The sequence below is a fragment of the Pseudopodoces humilis genome, chromosome 5, assembly GCF_049639895.1.
Source record: "Pseudopodoces humilis isolate 2021_Gansu_Grassland_sample_001 chromosome 5, ASM4963989v1, whole genome shotgun sequence".
NCBI classification, from domain to species: Eukaryota; Metazoa; Chordata; class Aves; order Passeriformes; family Paridae; genus Pseudopodoces; species Pseudopodoces humilis.
In genome coordinates, this window is record NC_142204.1 from 46,686,249 (window position 1) to 46,709,594 (window position 23,346).

The 23,346-nt window shown below is 33.2% G+C and overlaps 2 protein-coding genes across 2 annotated transcripts in view; one reads left to right on the forward strand and one right to left on the reverse strand.

The window, feature by feature from the left end:
- The window catches only part of LRRN3 (leucine rich repeat neuronal 3), a 31,643-nt gene extending 10,408 nt beyond the window's left edge, over nucleotides 1-21,235 (forward strand). The window contains exon 2 of the mRNA XM_005519272.3: nucleotides 18,388-21,235. Coding sequence (XP_005519329.2) covers nucleotides 18,739-20,865 — 2,127 coding nt within the window. The 5' untranslated portion in view covers nucleotides 18,388-18,738 and the 3' untranslated portion in view covers nucleotides 20,866-21,235. The remainder of the gene's footprint in view (nucleotides 1-18,387) is intronic.
- The window catches only part of IMMP2L (inner mitochondrial membrane peptidase subunit 2), a 403,902-nt gene that overhangs the window by 218,803 nt on the left and 161,753 nt on the right, over nucleotides 1-23,346 (reverse strand). The window lies entirely within an intron of this gene.

A 23,346-nucleotide genomic window follows, 5' to 3' on the forward strand; every position in this document is an offset into this window, starting at 1 on the left:
GTGTCTCTGCCCATGGTGGGAGGGGTTGGAAATAAGATGATCTTTAACGTCGCTTTAAGCTCAAATTATTCTATGATTCTATGATAATCATTATGAAGATCTCAAATTATCATCTGCTAAAGGTTAAGATTTAGTTCAAAGTAAGAATTAAAGGATTTTGCAGATGCTCATTAATTATATGCCCTCCCTCCCCAAAATGCGGAACTCTTTGTTACATGTCTAGGCCCTACATAATTTATGAGTCTTGCAATGTAGTACAAAATAATCAGAATGATAAAAATGAAGTGAACTGAAGTTAGCCATTAATGAACATATTTTAAGGAAAACTCTGTCATTCTTTCACTTTTGAAGCCTGGAAAGGAGCCTCTGTGTCCACTGGAGATCCACAACCCCTGGTCCTAGAGACAGTAGTCTGCATAGGAACCAAGCCAAGGCTCATAATTTATACTTTATATAAATAATATATATAAATAAAATATATATATATATATATATTATATAATATATATAAATATAATATATACTATATATATATATATTTATATATATAATATATATATAAAAACGTTAAGCGTTTTTTCCCATCTTCCAGTAATTTTTTTTTCTGGTTTCCAGATGAAAATATTTTTTAAGAGAATAGAGGAAAATACTTGTTACATCCTGACTCCTCATTCCAAAGACATGATCTTTCCCGTTAAGATAATGAAAAATATTTCTTCATTTGTACTTGAAATAGAATAATCAAAAATTAAAAAGTCTTTGGATTTAAATAAGCATTTTTATGTTTGAACATTCTTCCTGCTAGCTATTTTCACAAGCCCTAACCAGTAAATGCCGCTCTGTCTGTTTTACTTATCTCTGCTGACTTCTTCTGTATCATCATATACCTGAAAAGAATACAAAAGCTAAGGAATATCTTAGCAGAAGAAAATAAGCCCAGATACATTTTTTCCTATGGTTATCAGGGATGGGGATTTCAGCATGTAGCTAACACTGCAAATTATAGCATTAGATTGACAAGCAAAACAAGAGCATATGTACAACTCCTTAACAGGTAAGAGGTTTTGAACAGATCTGGCCACACCCTCTTGGACTGGAAGGGTAAACTAATAGAGACTAATTCTGTATTCAGGCTTTGGGAAGCATTCAAACTAAAAGTGCCTCAGACTTTACTGCTATGAGCATATGCTTCCCTTTGGATTTTTGTGATGCTTGCTTTAATCAAACTACAGAAACACAATAGCAGGGAACATATAAACAGACCTTTTTTGCATTCCCTTGGGACATACTATAGGGTAATCAATTGTAAATTAATTGGGGAAAATTTGTTTTGCATAGCATAGAGAGGCAAAACATTAATTCAGAATCATTTGCTTAATGGCAATTCTAATATGTTATGCATGTATTCAACCTTGTTTTTTTTACAGTGAGATGCAAAACAATTATCAAGGATGTAAATACCAATAAACTGTAATCTACGTCTCTATTTCAAATAAAAGTAGAGTCAAAACACTAGATAAAATTTAATTTCTGCAAAGAAATACTCAGATTAGTTATTTGAGTGCATCAAATCTTCCATCAGCTTATGAGAATTTATAACCATTTCATTACATTTAGGCACACTGGGTACAGATATGCAAAGCCACTCAACAGCACAGAGGTTTCATGTTGTACAATCTATCTGGATGTAAGCATTCAAGTCAGTGCTAGCCCTTCATCTGTTACTTTAGGTCTTATAAAAACCATACCTGCTCTGAGAAACAAGTACTGAGCTATTAATGGTATAAGTCTAAAAATAATTATCTTTATTTTTAAACAAAATCCTGCATTTGGTTTGTCTTATATTGGTCTAGGTAGATAAGCAGATAAGTAAATTAATGTATGTGATAAAGGGACAGAGAGAATTTTTTTGAAAGTCACTCTATAGTTGAAGTCCCCAAGCACATCTTCAAGTGAAAGCACAAGCACAAAAAGTAACAAAAGAAAAATATGTGAAAAATACATAAAAAAAACAACAACAACAAAAAAAGTTTATTTGCCTTAACAAGCAAGTCGCCTTCATTCGAGACTTAGTGAATGTGAGATTCAATAAATGCCATTCTTGTCAGGGCCATAGGCTTGTTGTTTCAAGACGAAAGCACAACTATTTTGTGTCTATAAAGAACCCTCCAGAAGATTTTTCTGTGCAACACTTATCTTATGAATGAAACACCATAATCAGTCTCTTAAACTGTAGGTTCTTTATTAATATATGCTTTGGTTTAATAGAAATTTATTTTTATTTTTAACACTACAAACAACCTGATGCAAATTTAACCTGATTGTTGAGTAGGTCTCTGACAGAAGGCAGAGAGGAACGAGCAGTCAGAAATCTTATTGCATATATGGAAAAGAGCGGTTTGTGATGATTTTTGCTTTTCATACCATTAATGAGGTTTGAGACCTCATTTTTGAAGTTCCTGTCCTCAAATCCACCATTTTCACTGCCAGAGGCATTGTAGGTCAAATGTGGTTATCTCAGAAAGATAAGGTTTTTGTGACTGTCTTTTGTAGGTACAAGCCTAAGCCCCAGAGGCACTCTATGTCCATGTGGTTATCTTAGAAAATAAAGCTCATCACCACACAATTCTACAATCTATGCCTAACCAGACACAATCGAGCCCTCAGGAATTAATGGACTTTCCTAAGTGGCATAAAAAGCATCTCTCAGCAGAAAGAAAACACCGTGCACTGGATCATTCTGTTCAAATTCCTTCCATTTAAGAATCCAATGTATAGTTTACAAGTAGTTCTAGAAGTATTCCTGGTATATTTAGAACTTATGTCTATAACATAGAAATAAAAACATCAAAAAAAAATTGCTAAGGATTTTTATAAAAGTTACATTGCATTCAGAATCCAGACATTCTGAATCATATTTGCTTTTTTTTTTTTCTGCTTTTCAAATTTGTTTGCAGGAATAAATCTGTGTTCACAAAAAGCTGTGCAAAATGAATTCTGAGTCTATTACTTGAAATTGTTCAGCTGTAAAGCATATTCTGGCTTGGATTCAACAAAGTTCATAAGCAACAGTTTATGGAAAGTGAGTCATTTACTTTGAAAGTACCTCCAACACAAAGTATTACACAGAGGTAACAGTAAACTCAGAATATCAAATAACAAATGTGAATTATTATGTTTTTTCAGACTGGTTAGATGGGAAAAGAAAAAAGTGTTGAAACAAAAAAGCGGGTAACTACTGTAATCAAGAACTGGTAAATGAAATCCAGTACATATGACAGCACACCACAGAAAGTCAGAAACATCAATAACCCAAAGAGATGTGGAGCTTGGCCTAGAATTTGAGACCTTTCACATTATGTTTGAGAAACACTGAGCTCTCATAACAGGTTGACAGCATTGTAAATGCTGGTTTCGTTCACCTCTTTTAGGCCTAAAGGATTGAGAAGTCTAATTCTTACCACATGGGTCCCCAAACAGCCATTAGGAAGAGAGCCTTAGTCTGAGTGGAAAAAAAGCCCTCAAAGGACAAAGCAATGAATGTTTAATTTTTTTTTTTTAATGAGAGCTGCTAGAGATCACTGTGTAGAGCAGAATTAGAATTAAATCAACATCAATTTGATTTTAATTCCAAAGATGGTGACCAGAGAATGGAAAGTAGGAAATATCCCCAACTCTCCTCTTTGCCCTTATCATCCCATCTGCCTCTATCAGACAAAACTTGTCTGTACCTATTCCTTTCAGCATAAATCAACAATTAAATGTAATAATATTATCTTGTCATTTTAAATTGTACTCAGAATGCTAGCCATCAAGGAAAGAGTTAACTAATTCCTTATCATTCCACAGCTATTTTATAAACATAAGGCGCAACAGAGATGACCAAATTAAAAAAAAAAAAAAAATAAAGAAAATCATAGTCATTCTGAATACTTTGACAATTTTTTTTACAAAATATATTTATTTAAAACTCTGAATCTGGCTTGCAGGAAAAGTATGAATATAATGAATGCTACGTAGCAGCATTCCACAAATTAGGATGTGAAAGGCTGGGAGACAGGCATGGAGCTACTTTAAGTTGATTTCCAGTCAATAAGCATTCTGAATATTTTCCAGGCACAAAATTAAATGAGACCACAATTAACCTCAGCTGGATTCTGACATATGCCCATACTACAGAATGCTCTATCTGTATCCTCCTTTCCTGAAGCCAGACACTGAAATTTTATTTTTAACTCTACTGACAATGTCTACTTTATGAGGAAATAGATGCAGCTTTGCAGCAAGTGTCATTGCCTCCATGAATATTGTCACATCAGATGGAAGTCACCAAAATCTGATGCTAATCATTTTGAATATTAAAATAAGAAAAGGAAGCTAAAGACTATTATAGCAAGCATTGCTTCAGAAGTATGTTGCCTGACAGACCTGAAGAATTACCTGTATTTGTCTGGTATAGTTTTGTAACCCTGGAAAATTCTTTCTATAACACGCAGAATGGAAGCCTAATACTTGTAAACATTGAAGTATCAAACTAGCATGGGTAGCCTCTGGAGCTAAGGATTTTTCTTCCAGTGAAACGAATTCTATTTCATGCTGCTTAGATATTATTATTTTTAAAAGAGAATGCAATTAAAACTATGGTGAAAAATTCATCGAGAGTGACTTTCATAACAAAAGTATTACAGACTCAATAGCAGTAAGATAGGAATGAGCCTGTTCCAAAACAATCTGCCTAAACTAATTACCGAACTAATGAAGGCTAATCATTTCAAACCTTAATAACAGCTTGAAAAATATGCTATTTCACAATTAAGCAAATGAACCAGAAAGATTTTTTTCACTAGAATGTGCTGATTTATCTTTCCATTGGATTTCAAGGATCACATTTGTATACAATCTACTACTTTATTTATAGAGTAAAACAAAATAAATCAAAACAAACCTTCCCATTCATCAAAAATAGTTTTTTGCAAGTTTCTTTTACATTCTATTACAAATTCAGTGGGAAGAAATTTTGCCTCCCTCTCCTTAACAGTTCTAGAAATTTAGTTCATATATAGAGAAGTATTTGAGGACATTAATAGGAGCATTTCAGCTTTAACAGAATAGAATTCTTACTTTTCTGACCTAGGGAGGTCTAATTGCAATTCCTGAAAGAATTAAAACCCTAATAGCTTGGAAGACCAGAAAGACAAGAAAGAAAAAAAAAAAAAAAAAAAAAAAAGCTTATCAAGACTTCTTTACCATTTCCTCAGTTATTAGTTTGGCAGACACACAGTATTAAAATGAGATTATTCAGCCTAAGAAAAAATCAACTATGCTTAATTGATAAGCATAGCTAATAGTCTTTTGATTCACAAACACTGAGCATTAGCTATAACCAAAACATCCTTGGTACTATCTTATTTATTAGGTCATCATCCTGAACAGTCATGATAAGAAAAAGGATTTCTAATCCTTATGGAAAAACATTCAGGCATTTTGCTAACTCTCAACAAAGCAATTGACTTCAAGGCATGAGTTCCCTTGACAAAAAAGGGTTTGGTAATAGATCAAGCTACTAAGAACATAACCTGCTCAAAATTTTTGGACTGGTGCAGATCACTACAAGACAATTCCAAAGGAATACCAAGCCTTGCCTTATCTTTGTCAACATGCAATTGTAGCCTTCCATTTTTATTTCTTTCTAGCTAATTATAGGGGTTTGTAACTAGCTACATCTCCACCTGCTGTAGAAATTCCATCTTTCATTAAAACCTTAGGCTAGTGAATAATGGTTTTCTGTGTCCAGATGACTATAAACTACAAGGATATTAAAAAGGATTGAGACATCCTGACTTTGGAGAGAACACATCTCTATAAATCTTCAGTATTTTGTTCCAAGATAGGCTTCTATTAACTACCAAAAAATGTTTAAAATGTTCTTAAAGTTGACCCTTGAAAAATAAGTATTTACAGAAAAAGACAACTAAACAGAAAAATTATTTGTATCCTATAAATTTACATTCAATTCTAATTTTTAACAGCAACCTGGGAATTATAATGAAACTAAAACTCAATTTTCAAGCCAAACATTTTTATGGCCTTTAGGGTATTTTCCGTACTGCTTGAAATGCAAGTCCCAAAAGCCTACTCCTGAAGGACTGCCAAACAAAGCTATTCCACCTCATAACTACTCAACTTTCTACTCATTACTTCTATAACTTTCAAATGCTATTTCATCTTCCTTGGATGTTGCTCACATTATTGCTCATGAATACCAAGAGACAGAAAAAAAGCATTGTGTCACCTTCAAGGGAATGTTTTCAGGACTTTTCAAGTTCTCAGCCATTCAGATGTGATGCTTTGCCTATTCATTTAATCACAGAATAATCTCAACCTTTAACCAACTGAAAATTACTGGATGGCACTAGACATTCAGAACTGAAATTTCAGAAATACATCAGGATCATTTTCTACAACCAGCAGAGGAAAGTGAACCTGATTGGCCAAGGTTTGAAAACATAGGAATTAGAAAACTCAGTGTTCCACACTCCATTTTCCAAATCTGGATTTACTTTCAAAATTTTCATTTCCCACATACAACAGAATACAATGATAAAGACATTTTGAAGCATACTTAAACAAACCTAAGGACCACTATGAATTTTGATCTTCAAATCCTTTCCATGTTTTATTTTCTCTGTATTAGAAATGTTAAAGCAACTTAAGGTGACATTTCCTAGCTCATTAACAGAGGACACAAAGTCATTTGCAAGGAGACAGACAGGTGGTTTATAACTTCCATCATTATAATATCAAACAAGGTGACAACTATTGCCTCAAGGAAGGATAATTACACTACAAGAGAACTTAAGCTATATATTTAGTTCACATGTATAAGAACTGGAAGAACAAAGCCACACACCAAAGCTGAATTATCCTCATTTACCTGTTTAAATTATGATTAACCATATTAACCCTCAACTTCCTTTTGTTGGTATTGGTTTTCAGACTTCATCAGCTAACTCCATCAAGTGAATTTTCTTCAAAGTATCTGCACTACCTGTTATGCACTGCTGCAACATAGAAGATCTATTAATAATTTTAGGGACACACCACAGCACCTTAATCTCATTTTTCAGATGATCAATCAAATGCTATTGGGATGTTGTCTGCCTGGTTTTAACATACTAGCTAAGGAAGGGTGAGTTAAGAAGTCAATACACCCTTCCAAATATCAGTGTCCACTGCTTTAAACTCTTCCATGGTATATGCATATTTTTCTTCTCAGCAACATATCTTCTTAATTACCATTTTCTTCTCTATAGCAACATATATAGTTTTAAATACAGCAGATTGAATGTAGGATTAAAAAGAAACCTAAGCCATCACCTTAAGTCAGCATGTATCTAGAGATTTTCCATGTACTTTCTATTCTTCTAAACAATTTACCTAGGACACTAAGTATTCTTCCATTATGTTTGCCCACGGTGTTTTTTCTATATATATGTCCTTAATTATTTTCCATATATAGCAGTATGAATTTTCAATTAGACCCAGTTAGTTTCCACACACTCCTATTGAACTGGGGAGAACCATTTATTCATTCAACAAAGATCAACAGCAATTAATCTTCATATGGCCTCTCATAGTTGACATATTTTTCTAGAATTATGATGCACATACAAGGAGAAAAACAACTCCACATTTATTCAATAAATATAACTACTCCTTATCTAGCTGTAAATGATTTGACACTTACTAAATATTTGCACAAAGAACTAACAACTCTTTCTCTATTGTCAACAAATCTAAAACTGTTTTACAGAGGAAGCAACCTTCATTTCCCTAGTTTCTTTCAGAAAATGCATTATAATTTTCCTCATACCAACTGATACTGCCCTACTTCCAATTTGTTGTATTGAACCATAATGACCACCACCATACACTGCATTTCATGAGGGTTCTTACCTGTAGCCAATAAGCTAACATGATTCTTGGCATCTGCTGAGTTCATAATTTTTCTTTCACAAGCATTCTGGTGCCAGTGGTGCCCCTATGAGTAAGGAAGCATACTCTGCCTTTGTCCTGACTTCTGATAATCACTCTGATGACTTCCAGCTTTGAATCAGGAATTACTACTAGACCCTGAAAGCACAACTTGTCATTTTACACTGTTGAAATATCACACTATTGCAAGATCTATCTTTACTTATTCAAGTTGTTTTACGGCTGAAAAAGACAACCATGTCATTATCTGAAAGCATGAAGGCTGAAGTCAGGCTTTAAAAAAATGTCTTAGAATAAAAATGCAGTTGCTTTGGCATAACATCATTACAAAATTATGCCAAATCCATCTTTGGAAGGACAAACTGGAAGGACAGTTTGAAATGGTTTATCTGTCCCACTTTAATACGCGTGATAAAAAAAGCTGTTCCATAATCACCACTAATAGCATCTTTTCAGTATCTTAATCCTAACTTGCCTTTTCTTTAGTCTGAAGAGCAACTTTTCCATAGCAAGAGGCATTTCATTGCACAAATACATCTGTGCATCTCCATCATTCTGATCATAATGTATGAGGTAGTGCTCCTTCATGTCTCTATATAAGCACCTACAGCAGACATGTCTATCCAAAATCTTGGAATCATAAGTAGGAGCCACAACAAAATACAAGAGAAATTATGGATGTCAAGGAAAATCTAATGCAAACTTTCAATTACAGTGATTGCAATCTGGTTGATTGGCATGAATTCTTGAACAATAAATACTGGTCAAAATTCTCTGGAAGATGAGAATGTCAGATTTTGTGCTGGTGTCAGATTTGGCATCCAAAATTCAGAAAGGTGATACAAACATGATAGATTTTGGAAAGCTAAGAAAGAAATACAAAATCAAGATGTGGCTATATCGTGTCAGTTTCATAATTGAAGTAGTCCTGTTCAATGCTAATGAACAAAATCATTTAACATTAAGGAATTGGGTCAATCTTTCACTTCAGACAAAATTTAAAAGAATATTTTGAAATAAGAGTAAAACACTAGAAGAGTCATACATTGGGAAATAATGGAGTGGGATTGGTGAGTATTGTGTCTACACATGCTGAAAACGTTTAAAATAACTTTCAATTTTGAAAGGAAGTCAAAAGCACTTGAAAGAGGATTCAGTTAATATTCCAGGAACTGTAAGATTATTTTGCTATAGTGACACACAGTGTAGAAAGAATATGATACTTAACTATAAGTACTGCTGTTTATCTGTATTGTATTTATCACCTTTCTTCTGGTCTTATTTTAAAAAGTAAATTTTGAGGAGATCATATCATCACTTTAATGTATATATTTCTGAGGAAATAAAAAGTGAACCATGGTAAACATATGATGTGGTTTAGAGCAAATGAATAGGCTATAAAAGCAAAAAAACCCCATAATTTTAGGTCTAAATATAACATTAGTTTCGAGAATCACATGAAAAAAACCCTTAACATGTAGTAGCATTAATGACATGCTCAGTTGAGCAAAAACTGTAATTAAAACTAAATACAAACCCAAATAGTTTCTGCAATTAAAACAGTATATGACAGTATCTCTATGAGTTTGTAATTCATGAGTATGCCCTAAATTACCCCAACTTATAAAACACAGCAGAAAAGAGAACTTTTATTTCCTGATCTTTACAATAATATTCTGGTTTATGCATTGTCAGTTCTTGCATCCTGAAGTGTTATTTTTTATCAATCAATTTCTCTACACTGCCTCAAGCAAAAAAATTACAAAATAATTACAAAAAAAATATCCATTTTTGTTGAACAATACATTGTGAGCCTGGTTCCTCAGGTGTCTCTGAATGAAAGTAATCACCCAATATAGTCAGAACTGTAAAAAAGCAAGTCAGCCTAATTTGGTAAGAATATTCATGACATAATAAATATCTCAAAAATATCTCTACTGGTACCTCAAAAATAAACCATTTTTTGAGTTTTAGTTTCTGCTTACTGTAATGATAAGCAATAAATGTTTTGCCTTCATGTATCTCAAACTAAATTTCATGTAATATGTTCTAAGTATACACCAATTACTGGCTGTGATTGTAGCAGAATGTTGCTGATATAAATGCATTCCTTAAACCCATTTATAGCTTTGGATTATTACAGTTGATATTCAATAAAAGACATAATTTTTCTTTAAATTATTATAATAGCATTTACCTTGATGTGACCATGTCCCAAACAAACCATAAACAGAAGAATAAACTAAAAGGTGAATTCACTAAATATACAGAGGCTGCCATTAAAGACTGACAATTTAAAGTAATTCAGGTCTTCAAAGCCTAAATTTCTGTTATTGACAAATTATAGAATAGAAATTGTAACTCCTAAAATTACCATGATTATTATTATTATACTAGTTTTATTACAGTGACCTTTTCCCCCATGATAGAAAACAAAACAAAAGAAAACAACCAATTTCCAAGGAAAATATCATGTGGTAAGTATGCCACTACCTGTTTCTGTCTTTATTACAGATATCTGAACACACCTATTTCTATGGTTTAGGCATATTTAATATTTACATTTTAGGAGCCCCAGAGGAAAAACATATGCAGATTTTGCCAGTAGCTTTGCTGGATTTTGGCTAGGCTTTTTTACTAGTCAAATCTACTACAGACTTGCAGAATCTATATGGTAGCTTTCTAGAAAATCAAGCCAAAACTGGCCCGAAATCTTTAGTTCTGGCCATCTGCTAGAAGCATCTGGTAGCTGGGTACATGCACCCACATCCAGAACGTGACTGCTCTCTTGCCAACTATGTGCCTAGGTAACTGCCAATATGTGCTTCTCCACTGCTAACATGACAACTGTCAAAATGAAGCTGAATGTGTACGAATAAATCTAAATTAAACTAACATATTACTTTCCTATGTTGCAGCCATCCTTTTTGTTGCTTGATAACGGCAACGATAAATAAGTCTCACAGTGAAATCTGTCTAAGGCTAAGAACTACAGCAAGGATACCAAGGATCTAAGTGTTTTGAAGAGTTATTTGTAACATTTTAGTCTGTATTCTCTGACAACTAGAAGTATATATGTATACTAGTGATGTGTTACATCTCTATATAAAAACATCAGAATTATACATGCACTATCTGATTCAAGAAGAAGAAATAAAATTTTAAAAAAGTTCAGATTCTTTTTTAAGTTTATTTTTCTTCATCCAAGTACATAAAATTATACATAGTTTAATGGACACACACTGAATATATTGCAAGAGGATTTGGAAAGCTGTATTAAAATTAGAACATAAATGACAAGTTAAAATTCAAATGGTAAAGAAATGTGTGGCTTCCACTGAAATTCATTCTCTTGTCATATAAATACAATTTTCTAAAATCTCTGTTCACTAAAAAAAAAAAAATTTAAAAAAATGTGTACTTTATATTAAGAGAAGTAAAAAAATAGGTGGTAACTGTAATTTCTGAAATGATTAATTAATTTGTGGTATCAAAATAACTTTTTGTCATCTTTTGCTGTGACATTTGTGAAAAGGAGAGATGTATTCAATGGCTAGGTAGTGTATGATTAAAAGTTAGAAGCACATGAAAGACAGAACACTAGAAAGAAATTCTAAAATTAAAGACTAGTAAAAGAAAAATAGAAAAAGAATAGTAATGCAGGATCATGATAGTAAACTACTAGACTACAGCTAAAGGAGAAGAATAAATCCAAGGAAATTCAGAGATTGCCACAGTGACTTTTTTCTCTTATCTGTCTGAATCATCAGTTGTCCCTTTCCTTGCCTTTAATTTTTAAACTCCATGGAGTAAATACCATGGTTTTGTTTAGCAGCAAGTGAACATAAAAGGTGATGTCCTGATCCACAGCTTTAGCTCCAATGCACAATGATGCTGCTGAAACCATTTTAATAATGGTAACAAAAATGATATTTCCATTAAGCTTTTTTATTCTGATTGACAAACATCTTACTGCAAATACAGGTACTCCCAAAGTTGTCATGGTCAATAATGGTAATTCCATTTAAAATAGGCTAGTAAACATCATAATATTTTCCATCCTCCATTTTTTAAAAAATGTTTTACTAAATGTTCATTGATATCCACTGAAAAGTTATTCTAGAATAGCATATACAATAATATATATATATATATATATATATATATATATATATATATACATATTCCTTTGGATCCATTTAACTTTTTTATTTCATCACATCTACTTTGAATGCTGTGATTTCTAAGCTGTAAGATTTAATATATTGCAATTCTTTTCAAAACACTGGAATGTAATTTTTGATTGATACAGGAATAAGAACTATACTAAGATCTTAATGTGGTGATAATTCTTCTGATACCTGCTAAACTCCATTAAGAGATGGTAAACAAGAACAGTAGAATAGTAAACCAGACTCAATTAGTGAGAGAGAGAAAGGCTAAGTGTCATGTAAATGTAGCTGATCATAATGTTTTTCTGACTCTATCTGCATTTGTAGGTTACTTTAATCTACAAATCATACAATGTCCATTGATATAAAAAGAAGTCATGATTTATAAAACCTTGTCATTCTTGAAATGGTCTAAGGTATGAGAATGTGTCCTGTTTTACAGGCATATTAAACATTCCAAGACTATGGCTTTTCCTCCGGCAAATTTATTCCACTTAAGGAGAAAAATTAAAAGGAGGTGTAACAAGTTCACAAAACAAATATAAATACATATGCTGAAATAATTATTCAGATAGTTCCAATTGCTACTAGGGTTAAATATCAGCTTTGCCATATCTTTTACATCTTGCATGTAATGCTATTCAGGGCCAGCCTGAAGTTCTAAAAGTAATCATTAGAAAAAAAGTCAAGTCGATTTCCAAAACTAGTCAATGTCCCAGCAGAGAGCCCCATCCAAATTTTTCACAAATGTCCAAATACTTCAGGCATTCACTTTTGAGATTTTCAACCTAAGACATTTAACACTCTCAGCTGCCCAAGCTGAACACCTCAGAAACAACAAATTTCTAGAAAATCATTTTTCTTCCAGCGCAAGGCTATATCTTAGCTACATCTTAATATTTTATATTCCTATGTAGGAATATAAAATATTAAGAGCATAATACAGTGAACTGTTAATTTGTATTTGTAAAGAGAAACAGAATGAAACACTTTGCTCCAGAGACTGGAATGAAAGCAAGACTGCATAGGCTAGCAGAAATGCTTCCCATTTTTACAGTGCCTATATAATTTTCAGGAATCCTCTCAGTTCAGCTACTATAGCTTACTTCTATAAATATTATTTCAAGACCAGTTTTGTTATGAAAATCTACTATGTCTATTATATTAACTTTTTGTACTTTAATGAAATATGTAAAATATCTAAGATGTTGCATCTTTTTATTAATTATCGAGTAATAAAAAATTCCCCAAGGAAGCAATTTTTTGTTAGTTTTGACCATGAAACAAACCAGGAAAAAATGCCTTATAAAATTATCAGAAATCTATTAAATGTTTGAATTTCAGTCTGTATATTTCCATAACCAACATTTAGAAAACAAAAAAAAGCCCTCTGTGCCGTAACCAAAATCAAGTAAGTTATGGAATGTCTGATGCCTAATTTTTGGTTAGTGACATTTCCAGATTTCTGTCCATAGAACTGCTCAAAATGATTATAATGACAAGAATTGAGAAGTGCTCTTCCAGTTGATGTGTTTGAAAGGTAGCTTTGTATGAACAGCTGTGTTTTCAAAATGCTTGCCACCTCTAAATTGGTCCTTGTGAAGTGCACTGTTTGCCTTATTGCCAGCAGGGCACGTTGCACTGTAACTGCTGCATTTTTAGTTTTTATCACTGTGTCTCTAACTGCTGAAATGGAAAAGAACGATTGCCAAAACCTGACGTGTTTCTTTTCCTTTCTGCCCACTCTGACTTGGTTCTTAACTGTCTGTTGCTCCAGTGATGAGAAATGTTGCTCAGTTTATTCATTCACTGAATGTCTTTTCCAGCTCAAAAAATGGTGATACCCTCTTGTAAATCAAGTCTCCAGCTGTCAATAACAGTAAATCTAAGAAAACTAATTTAGACATAACAATCATTGTTTACACAATAAATAATTAGGCTGCAAAAAGTCATACACATCAGAGCACATTCTTCTAAAAGCAAGAGATTAATACCTTAAAAGCAAGAGACACATCACGTTTAGTAAGACACCAAGTATGGGTAGCAATAGGGATGGACCTTCAAGAAAAAAACAAATAATCTATTCACAAAGATTTAAACAGTCTTAGTCCTTAAGTTCTAGTACATGAAAACAATAAAAAAAAACTCCTGAAGCACTAATAAGGAATACTAATTTATAGATATAAAATATTTAGGCTTTTTATTGGCAGACATTAGGAAGCAAACCATACTGTTATATCTGCATGAGGAAATTCAAGTACAATCAGAGTGCACACAAAGATTTATAAACACATCTGGGTAAAGATTTACATCAAAGACTCCAAAACTACAATGCACACATCTTCCTGCTGCTTGTGTGGAAACATCTATCCCACACCTCAGTTTACTGGTGATAATCTGCTGTGGAGCCTTACCTGTACAAGCTTCTCTACTGTGAGAAAGTTCTAGGAGCAGTACAAGTTCTAAGAATCACTTAGAACATCACATTAATAATCTTGAGATGTCACCAAAATCCACTAACAAAGAGTTAATGCTGACATACTTCTATTATTGGAAGAATTTGGTTTTTAAAACAAGAAAGAAAATGGTTTGTTGGCACAGAAACCTTTGTATTTAAACCTCAGTTACTTTAAATACTACTCAAAGAAACAGAACAACTTTCAGGTTCTCTGTATTCTTATATTGGTACCTTTAAAACTGTACATTCAAAATACAAAATTTTCACATCAAACTCTAGATGGTACAAAGCACTCATCTTTAAAGCACCAGAACACCTTAAAAAAACCCTGAAAATCACTGCTATTAAGAGCATTTATGTTCAATTTTTATTCAGTACTTACTATTACTAGTACATTAATGAAGAAAAGGAATCAATGCATTCCAGAAGTTGAAAGTAACACAAAGTTAAACACTTTTTTTTCCAATACAAACGCTTATCTCTGTGACACCATATTCTTCAAGGAAACTGAACTTCAGATACAGTTTATGCTGCTGAGTGCAATTTACATGACGTTTATTTTATTACAGTGAATGACAGCTCACTTTTCACTTCAAAATGACTTGAAGACATCTCGAGGTTGGAAATTAGCTACAGACACACAGACACACTCACATAATCAATGCAACCAGTTAAGCAGTTGTACTGCTTAACTTGATTCGGAGCTTTGATCACTTCAAGTAGGACTGGACAACTTACATCAGCAATCCATGTTTTCTTATATTCTTGTCAAGATGTATATTGGACTCACACTAGAATACTGTTATAAACAAAAGACCAACAAGTGATTTTTGCCACTCAAAGAATTATATAAAATTTTTGCTGTTGTAATGTATCGCTTTTTTATGTACTCTGCTGTGTGAAGAGTACTACTGTCATATGATTTAGAATATTCTATTCTATGATTGTATGATCTCCATTCTATGATATGCCACCATGGATTTCCATTCTACTCCAGAAACGTTATTTTATTCCACACCTTGCATGACAGTTAAAAACAAATAATTTTTACATAAAACAATACATAGATATGCCATTATTTAAACAAAAGATATTTCTCAATTGAAACAGTGTGTTTTGGAATGATGGCTGCAGGCTGGAAGTGTCAAAACTATTCTACAATCTGTTATTCAGGCCACTCAACCTCAGTGAATATTTTACACAAGACAGAAGACTTTAACAGAAGAAATAAGAAAGATTTATGCTAGAACACCATATGAGCTTGAGCTGGTGACTTATTAGCTAAAGCACTCACCAGAAAGAGGAAGGACATCAGATTAAATCATAACGAAGCAGAATTTCAACCTGGATGTCAGCTCTTTTTTCTGCTGCCTTTTGCAGAAAGCCTATCTGATATATATGGCATGGAAATATCCACTGGTGCCCTTGCTTTTGGTTTGAGAATCCCATAAAAACTAGAATATAAAATCAGGAGTATAAATGCAAATACAGGAGTATGTTGGCTCAAAAGTGCATGAAAATGTAGTTTATGTACTTTAAATGGTACAGCCTCTCAGGTGCCTGGGACACACATGAAAACTCCATCTTGATCCATATTTTATGTTTCACAGTGGCCAATAGCAAATTTCCAAGGAGGGACAGAAAAGCAGGTCAGCTATATTGTTATGCTTCCCCAGAATGCTTTCACAAGTACCTCTACTGAGCAGAAGTCCCTGAGCACCATAGTGGGATCAAAAGGCTGTGATAAGATATCTGAAGTAGCAGTCTATTGAATCTCAATTAATTTACAATTCAGGTAAGATTTTCAATGATCTTTCAATTATTTGAAGCATACATTTTGTATTTGTCACCCTAAAAACACATTTTTAATATACAATCCAACTGAGAATACAATAGTCAGTACGAAATGTGCTTCAAGAATATATACCAAGAACAAGACACAAAAAAATTCTCCTCCACATGGCCATCCTCTTTTCCTTTTACACAGGAAATTGCATCTGTGCATTTGGCATAGAATGATTTCTACTGAGTTTTGGTAAATGTGACAGAATTCCTACACAGGGGTATCACCTTGCCTCCTGGTGGCAAAATTAAGTGCAAGTTGCAGGCATTAACTTTTCAACACAAATCTTTATTTTTCTGCAAGCCTCAAGCTCATCTCATTTCCCAGAACATAGGAACAGATTATATTCTTACTATTTCTGTCAGTATGTCTTAGTATTTTAGTGTAAACTGGGCCATGTGCATAAGAACATACTATTGATCCTCAAAACAGCAGAATGTTTTCTGTATGTTTATCTCACACATTGTCTGTTCACTCTATTAATAAACTTACATGTTAAAATAAAATATTAAATGTCCTTAAATGGACATAACATAAAGAATAGCCTCAAAGACTTGCCAAATGTACTTCAAATTGGCCCAATGCTCATATTACATTACACAGTCCAACACCTTTCCTCTGAACTGTTATAGAATGCATAGATGGTCACTATGCCAAATCCTCCTGGGCCTGGAAAGGACACCTAAAATCCAAATGCTTGACACTTAACTTTTGCAATTCTGTCTATCTATACCAGCAACCCCTTCAAAGTTATTTATCAAGGTCAATTAATCATTGATCTTACGGTTTGTAAAATGTCAATGTGAATTTTAAAACTAAAGGCAAGGGGAGAAGGGACATAAATGTATATTGCACAACAGTCTTCAGAAACAAAGTCTGGGTGAAGTGTAATGTCTATTCTGAAGTAAATTAAGCAGTGAATGTGTGCTACTTTATATAAGAAAACACAGAAACTTTTGTATTACATGCATTGGATAAAAATGTACACTCAGATTTATCTTACTCCACAAAAAGAAAGTACATACCAAAAATCTGGAAAGCACACATAGATGCCACAATGTTTCAGTCTTTACTATAATTCAGGACTTGAAGGCAGTCTACAGATTTCAGATTTTTGCAGAGCTACAGAGCAAAGAAGCAATTGCTAGTGTAATTTTTTTTCCTTATCACTGTGAAGACACTTTTTTTGCTAATATTACTTGCAATTGAGGTTATTGAAGCCAGAATAAGAAAGCCAGTGATTAGCCTGAATTTTCCAAGATGACAAGCTATTTATTATAAGGTACATATTTCTTTCTAAATAAAACTTAAAAGAAAAAAGTTTTCTTTCTAAACAGCAGCTACAAAAAGTATTAAATATAAAACCTGTGGATTTTCAATTTCATATATTTCTGTATAAATATCTCACAGACTTGCCTAAGAATGTCATTAGGAATGTCTATTAATCCAACCATTCTATTTCCCTTTGATTATACATAAATTACCTTTTTTATAGTTAAAAACTTTATGTAAAAAAGTTAAATATTCATGCGCTGTAGGATTTTTCTCAGTGTTTACATTTTCAAAGCCAACAGAAATTAGTCTGCTTCTAGTGATAACTGAAAGAGAAAAGAAAATATTTTAAAGGAGGATAAAATATGTAGGAAAAAATCTCACTGATGTATTTTGCTTTATACTCTGTGGATCTTCATCTTTCTGTAGAACAATGCTCCACTGGATGTATGACAAGCTAAAAGTCTAAAGACATATTACTATATTAACTTAATTTATGCTATCTGGATACCACTGTAATACTCCAGACACCACAGTCATTTTCTTTTGTTACTTGCAATAATTAACAGTAGAGAGCAAAAGATGGCTAAATTAATTTATAACTTTATAGTTCCTTATACTAATTATTTCCTCTTCTTGTGTTTTAGGTCATTCTGTCATTCCTGCAAACACTAATCAATCATGGGATTTGAAGTTAATACTACTAAATAAATGAATTGTTTAATCTCCTATGACCATCTATACATACTTCATCTTCACAAAGCTCATCAATTTTATGTCACCAAGGACAAAGTGACCTTCATTTCCACAAAATGCTTCTTACTACCGGACAAGTTGGTTACAAATTTATCACTTATCCTCAGGAAGGAAGTCCTTCACGGTCATCATTTGATAAATGCAAGATTGTGCTTTATTAATTGACCGAGTCATACTGAATTCCAGGACCATAATTGTGGAATACTAAAGGGTCTGTTACTTTCCTGAACATTTGAGCTAAGATGAAGGACCTGCAACTCAAAATTAATTTACTGCTTGGTCTAGTTACCACTGCTCTACTACAAGCTGTAGGAAGAAAAGCAGACTGCCCAGAGTCATGTATATGTGAAATCAGACCATGGTTCACCCCCAGGTCTGTCTACCTGGAAGCTCCAACAGTGGACTGTAATGATTTAGGCCTTTTTAACTTTCCAGCCACACTGCCTGCTGACACACAAGTTCTACTTCTACAAACTAATAATATTGCAAAAATTGAGCACTCAGTAGACTTCCCAGTGAATTTAACTGGTCTAGATTTATCTCAGAACAATTTATCCTCAGTGACAAGTATTACTCTTAGAAAGATACCACAGTTGCTTTCAGTGTACCTTGAAGAAAACAAACTTACTGAACTCCCTGAAGAATGTCTCTCTGGACTCAACAATTTACAAGAGCTTTATATTAATCATAATCTGCTTTCTGTGATTGCACCAGGAGCTTTCATAGGCCTCAGTAATCTTCTCAGACTTCATCTCAATTCAAATGGTCTGCAAGTGATCAACAGAAAGTGGTTTGAAGCTACTCCTAATCTTGAAATTCTTATGATTGGAGAAAACCCAATAATCAGAATTGAAGACATGAACTTCAAGCCTCTTAGCAATCTGCGCAGCCTAGTTTTAGCAGGTATAAATCTCACTGAAATACCAGATAATGCTTTGGCTGGCCTTGACAACTTAGAAAGCATTTCCTTTTATGACAACAGATTTGTTAGAGTGCCCCACATCGCTCTTCAAAAGGCTACAAATCTTAAATTTCTGGATCTAAATAAGAATCCCATTAACAGAATACGACGAGGAGATTTTAGCAACATGCTGCACCTAAAAGAGTTAGGAATTAATAACATGCCTGAACTGATTTCTATAGATAGTCTTGCTGTTGATAATTTGCCAGACTTAAGAAAAATAGAAGCAACCAATAACCCCAGATTATCATACATTCACCCCAATGCATTCTACAGACTTCCCAAGCTGGAATCACTCATGCTCAACAGCAATGCACTGAGTGCCCTGTACCGCAGTACAGTGGAATCCCTGCCTAACCTCAAAGAAGTCAGCATACACAGCAATCCCATTAGGTGTGATTGTGTCATCCGCTGGATTAACATGAATAAAACAAACATTCGTTTCATGGAGCCGGAGTCCCTGTTTTGTGTAGACCCTCCTGAATTCCAAGGTCAGAATGTGAGACAGATACACTTTCGGGAAATGATGGAAATCTGTCTTCCCCTGATAGCTCCTGAAAGTTTTCCATCTACACTGGATTTAAAAGCTGGCAGCCATATTTCTTTGCACTGCAGAGCAACAGCAGAACCAGAACCTGAAATCTACTGGATAACACCATCAGGACACAAACTTTTGCCTAACACTGTCTCTGATAAGTACTACATTCATTCTGAAGGAACGTTAGACATAAGTGATGTAACACAAAGAGAAAGTGGCTTATACACATGTATAGCAACAAATTTAGTTGGGGCAGACCTAAAGTCAGTCATGATTAAAGTGGATGGCTCTTTCCCTCAGGAACACAATGACTCTTTAAATATTAAAATAAAAGACATAAAATCTAATTCTGTTTTAGTTTCATGGAAAGCAAGTTCTAAAATTCTGAAGTCCAGTGTTAGATGGACAGCCTTTCTGAAAGCTGAAGACTCCCGGGCTGCACAGAGTGCTCGAATACCATCTGATATAAAGGTATATAATATTACACATCTTAATCCATCAACTGAATACAAAATTTGTATAGACATTCCCACTATCTATTCTCAGAATAGGAAACAGTGTGTCAATGTAACCACAAAAGGACTGGACTTGGAAGTGAAAGGCTATGAAAAGAACAACATAATAGGATTCCTTGCCTGCCTTGGTGCTCTTTTGGGAATCATCTCTGTGATATATCTCTACAGCTGCATCTCTCAAGATATGAACTATGGCATTGGACACAGCTATCTAAGGAATTACCTGAGGAAACAATCCTTTTCACTCAATGAGCTTTATCCTCCTCTAATCACTCTTTGGGACATGGGCAAAGAAAAAAGCACAGCAATGGAAGTAAAAGCAACTGTAATAGGTGTACCAACAAATATGTCATAAATATGTCAGTATATCACCTAACTTCTGAAATAAAAAGCACATGACTGTATTTGTGCTGAATAAAAAGGCAACAAGAAAAGAATATTCTCTTAGGAACTAGATGCCTGGACTTTGTTGCTGCCAACAAATGGAATATGTATGACTCAGTATAAGAGAAGAATTTTAATTAACTGGCTTCTAAGGGTATTACACCAACCAAATAAAATTAACTTCATATTCTAGAACTTTCATGAGACTTTTAAGTCTGGAATACAGTGGAAGTAGCCAAGAACATTTTCTGTATTTTTTTTTAAATTATGATATAAAAGTAGTGGAACTGAGCAATACCTCCTCCTGTGCTGTATTACACAAAATAGCCACGAGTTTTTGCAGTGAACAGATATACTAGGATTGACATATGGTGTAATGAAATGGACAAATTCTGTAGAGTAGACACAGTGAGTATGTGAATTTTTTTTTATGAGAAAATACATTTTTGATTAAAATCAAAATACTTTTTGTCTTGTTTGTTTCTAAAGAAAACACACCACCATTCTGGGAACTCTTGTCTGACAATAAACAAACACATTCCTAAGTCTGATAAAGTATCTTTCTGCATATTCTCCTATTAAAATGCTAATCTGAGCACAAAGGATATTTTTTGCTGATTTTAGTTTGTATAATGTTTCTAACAGAAATGTAAGTTTAGTGGCAGTTTTTATATCAAATTTTATTTACTTTAAGAACATTATAAAGGCAAAAAGGATGCTGAAGATGAGGCCACTTAAGCCCACTTTAATTAGATTTCAGCATGGATATTGGTTAATGAATAGTTCTTTGATTTGATTTGATTTTATACACTTTTATATATCTGTGTGAAATACTTCTGTTCTCTTAGCAACATGTGAGCCTGCAGATCTTTATTTCATTATATCTGTATTACATCATTTTATTACTAGACAAAAATAGTCTCTTCTAGAATACATGGCAATGCTTTCCATGGCAGAACTGTGAACCACCATTCATATAAACATAACATCTTGAACCTCTACACAGAAACATGTCCATGATATTAGCCATTTTCCATGACCAAAGACATCTTTCACATCAAAATCCCCACAGAATCAGCACATGAGCAGTGGAATTCTTGTGCAGCTGTATATAAAAGTGGACAGCTGTTCCTTCTACAGATATCCTACATAAGCCTGAAGTCCTTAGGAAGTAATAAATCCATCTTGAAGCTTTAATAGCATAATACATATTAACTTGTATTTTTGCACAAACATTCCAAAAAACAAAAAAGTAACAGCAATTTTTTCAGCAAAGTAGAATCTCTTAAAAATCATAGAAATTACTTAGTTGTGCTAAATTTCATAATCTCATCTACATGAAGGTTGTTTTTCTCAGCACAAGGCATAGGGCTAAAATTTTCATGTATTTCATTAATTGGGATGTTTACTCTCTTTAATAGAGGTAGAAACTGATGAGGAATTATATTTAGTTTCCTCAGAAACAGAAAAGTATTGTTACACATCTGTGTTTCCATTTATTTCATAGTTTTCTCTCAGGAATGCATTAAAATGCTTTAATGCATTAAAGAGTTAAAAGCACTATTTACTGATTATTCAAAATAGATTATATTTCAAAGTAGAAATAGATTAAGTTTTCTTTGGCATTTGATAGCAAACCTCATTCTGAAATGTACCACTAATGAAAGAGAGAAGGCAAACATAAGTATTTGAAATATCTGGCTAGGAAATACCCAAAATACAGTACTGAAAATAAACTTTTTATTTAATTTATATTACTTTTTTCCATCACGTACTAGACTGAAAGATAATGTTTTATTCATAAAAAGATTAAACATTTAATTTTTGTTAAAAAATTTGCTGCCATTTAAAAAATAAATTGCACTATTTCATCAGCTAGCACAGTCAAATGCCATCTTATATAGGAACATTTCAGTTTCTAGTTTAGCTAAAATGCTGTGAAATCATAACTCCAAAAAGTACCCATAAAACCTAGATAAGAGATTGGAGAAAAAATATGTTGATTTATATCCTATAAGAAAATTTCCATTTCCAAAATTCTCTAATAAAACTCATTCTGCTTGTGTAGCCTGAAGTAGTGACCTCAAGATAACTTAAAATAGAAATTGAGATTCTTCCCATAATCTTGTACTGGCCAGTAAAACACAATGATCAACAACAATCTTATAAGATATTCTTTTTTATCTGAAGCCAGAAGAGACATTTTTGAAAAAGGTTGCTATATAGTACAGAAAATAAGTTCACATATCAGACAATTCTAGAAGAGCTGTGAGAAAAAAAATTGAAAAGCAATACTCTGTCAGATATAAGAAAATAATTCTTATTATTGAACTGAATAGAAAGGATGTGTAGCACTGACAAGATAAGAAATTTTACATGGAAGAAAGTATACAGTAAGTATGAAAAGTTCATTATTAAAACTTCAGAAGATATTTTGAAGGACATGGCTAAA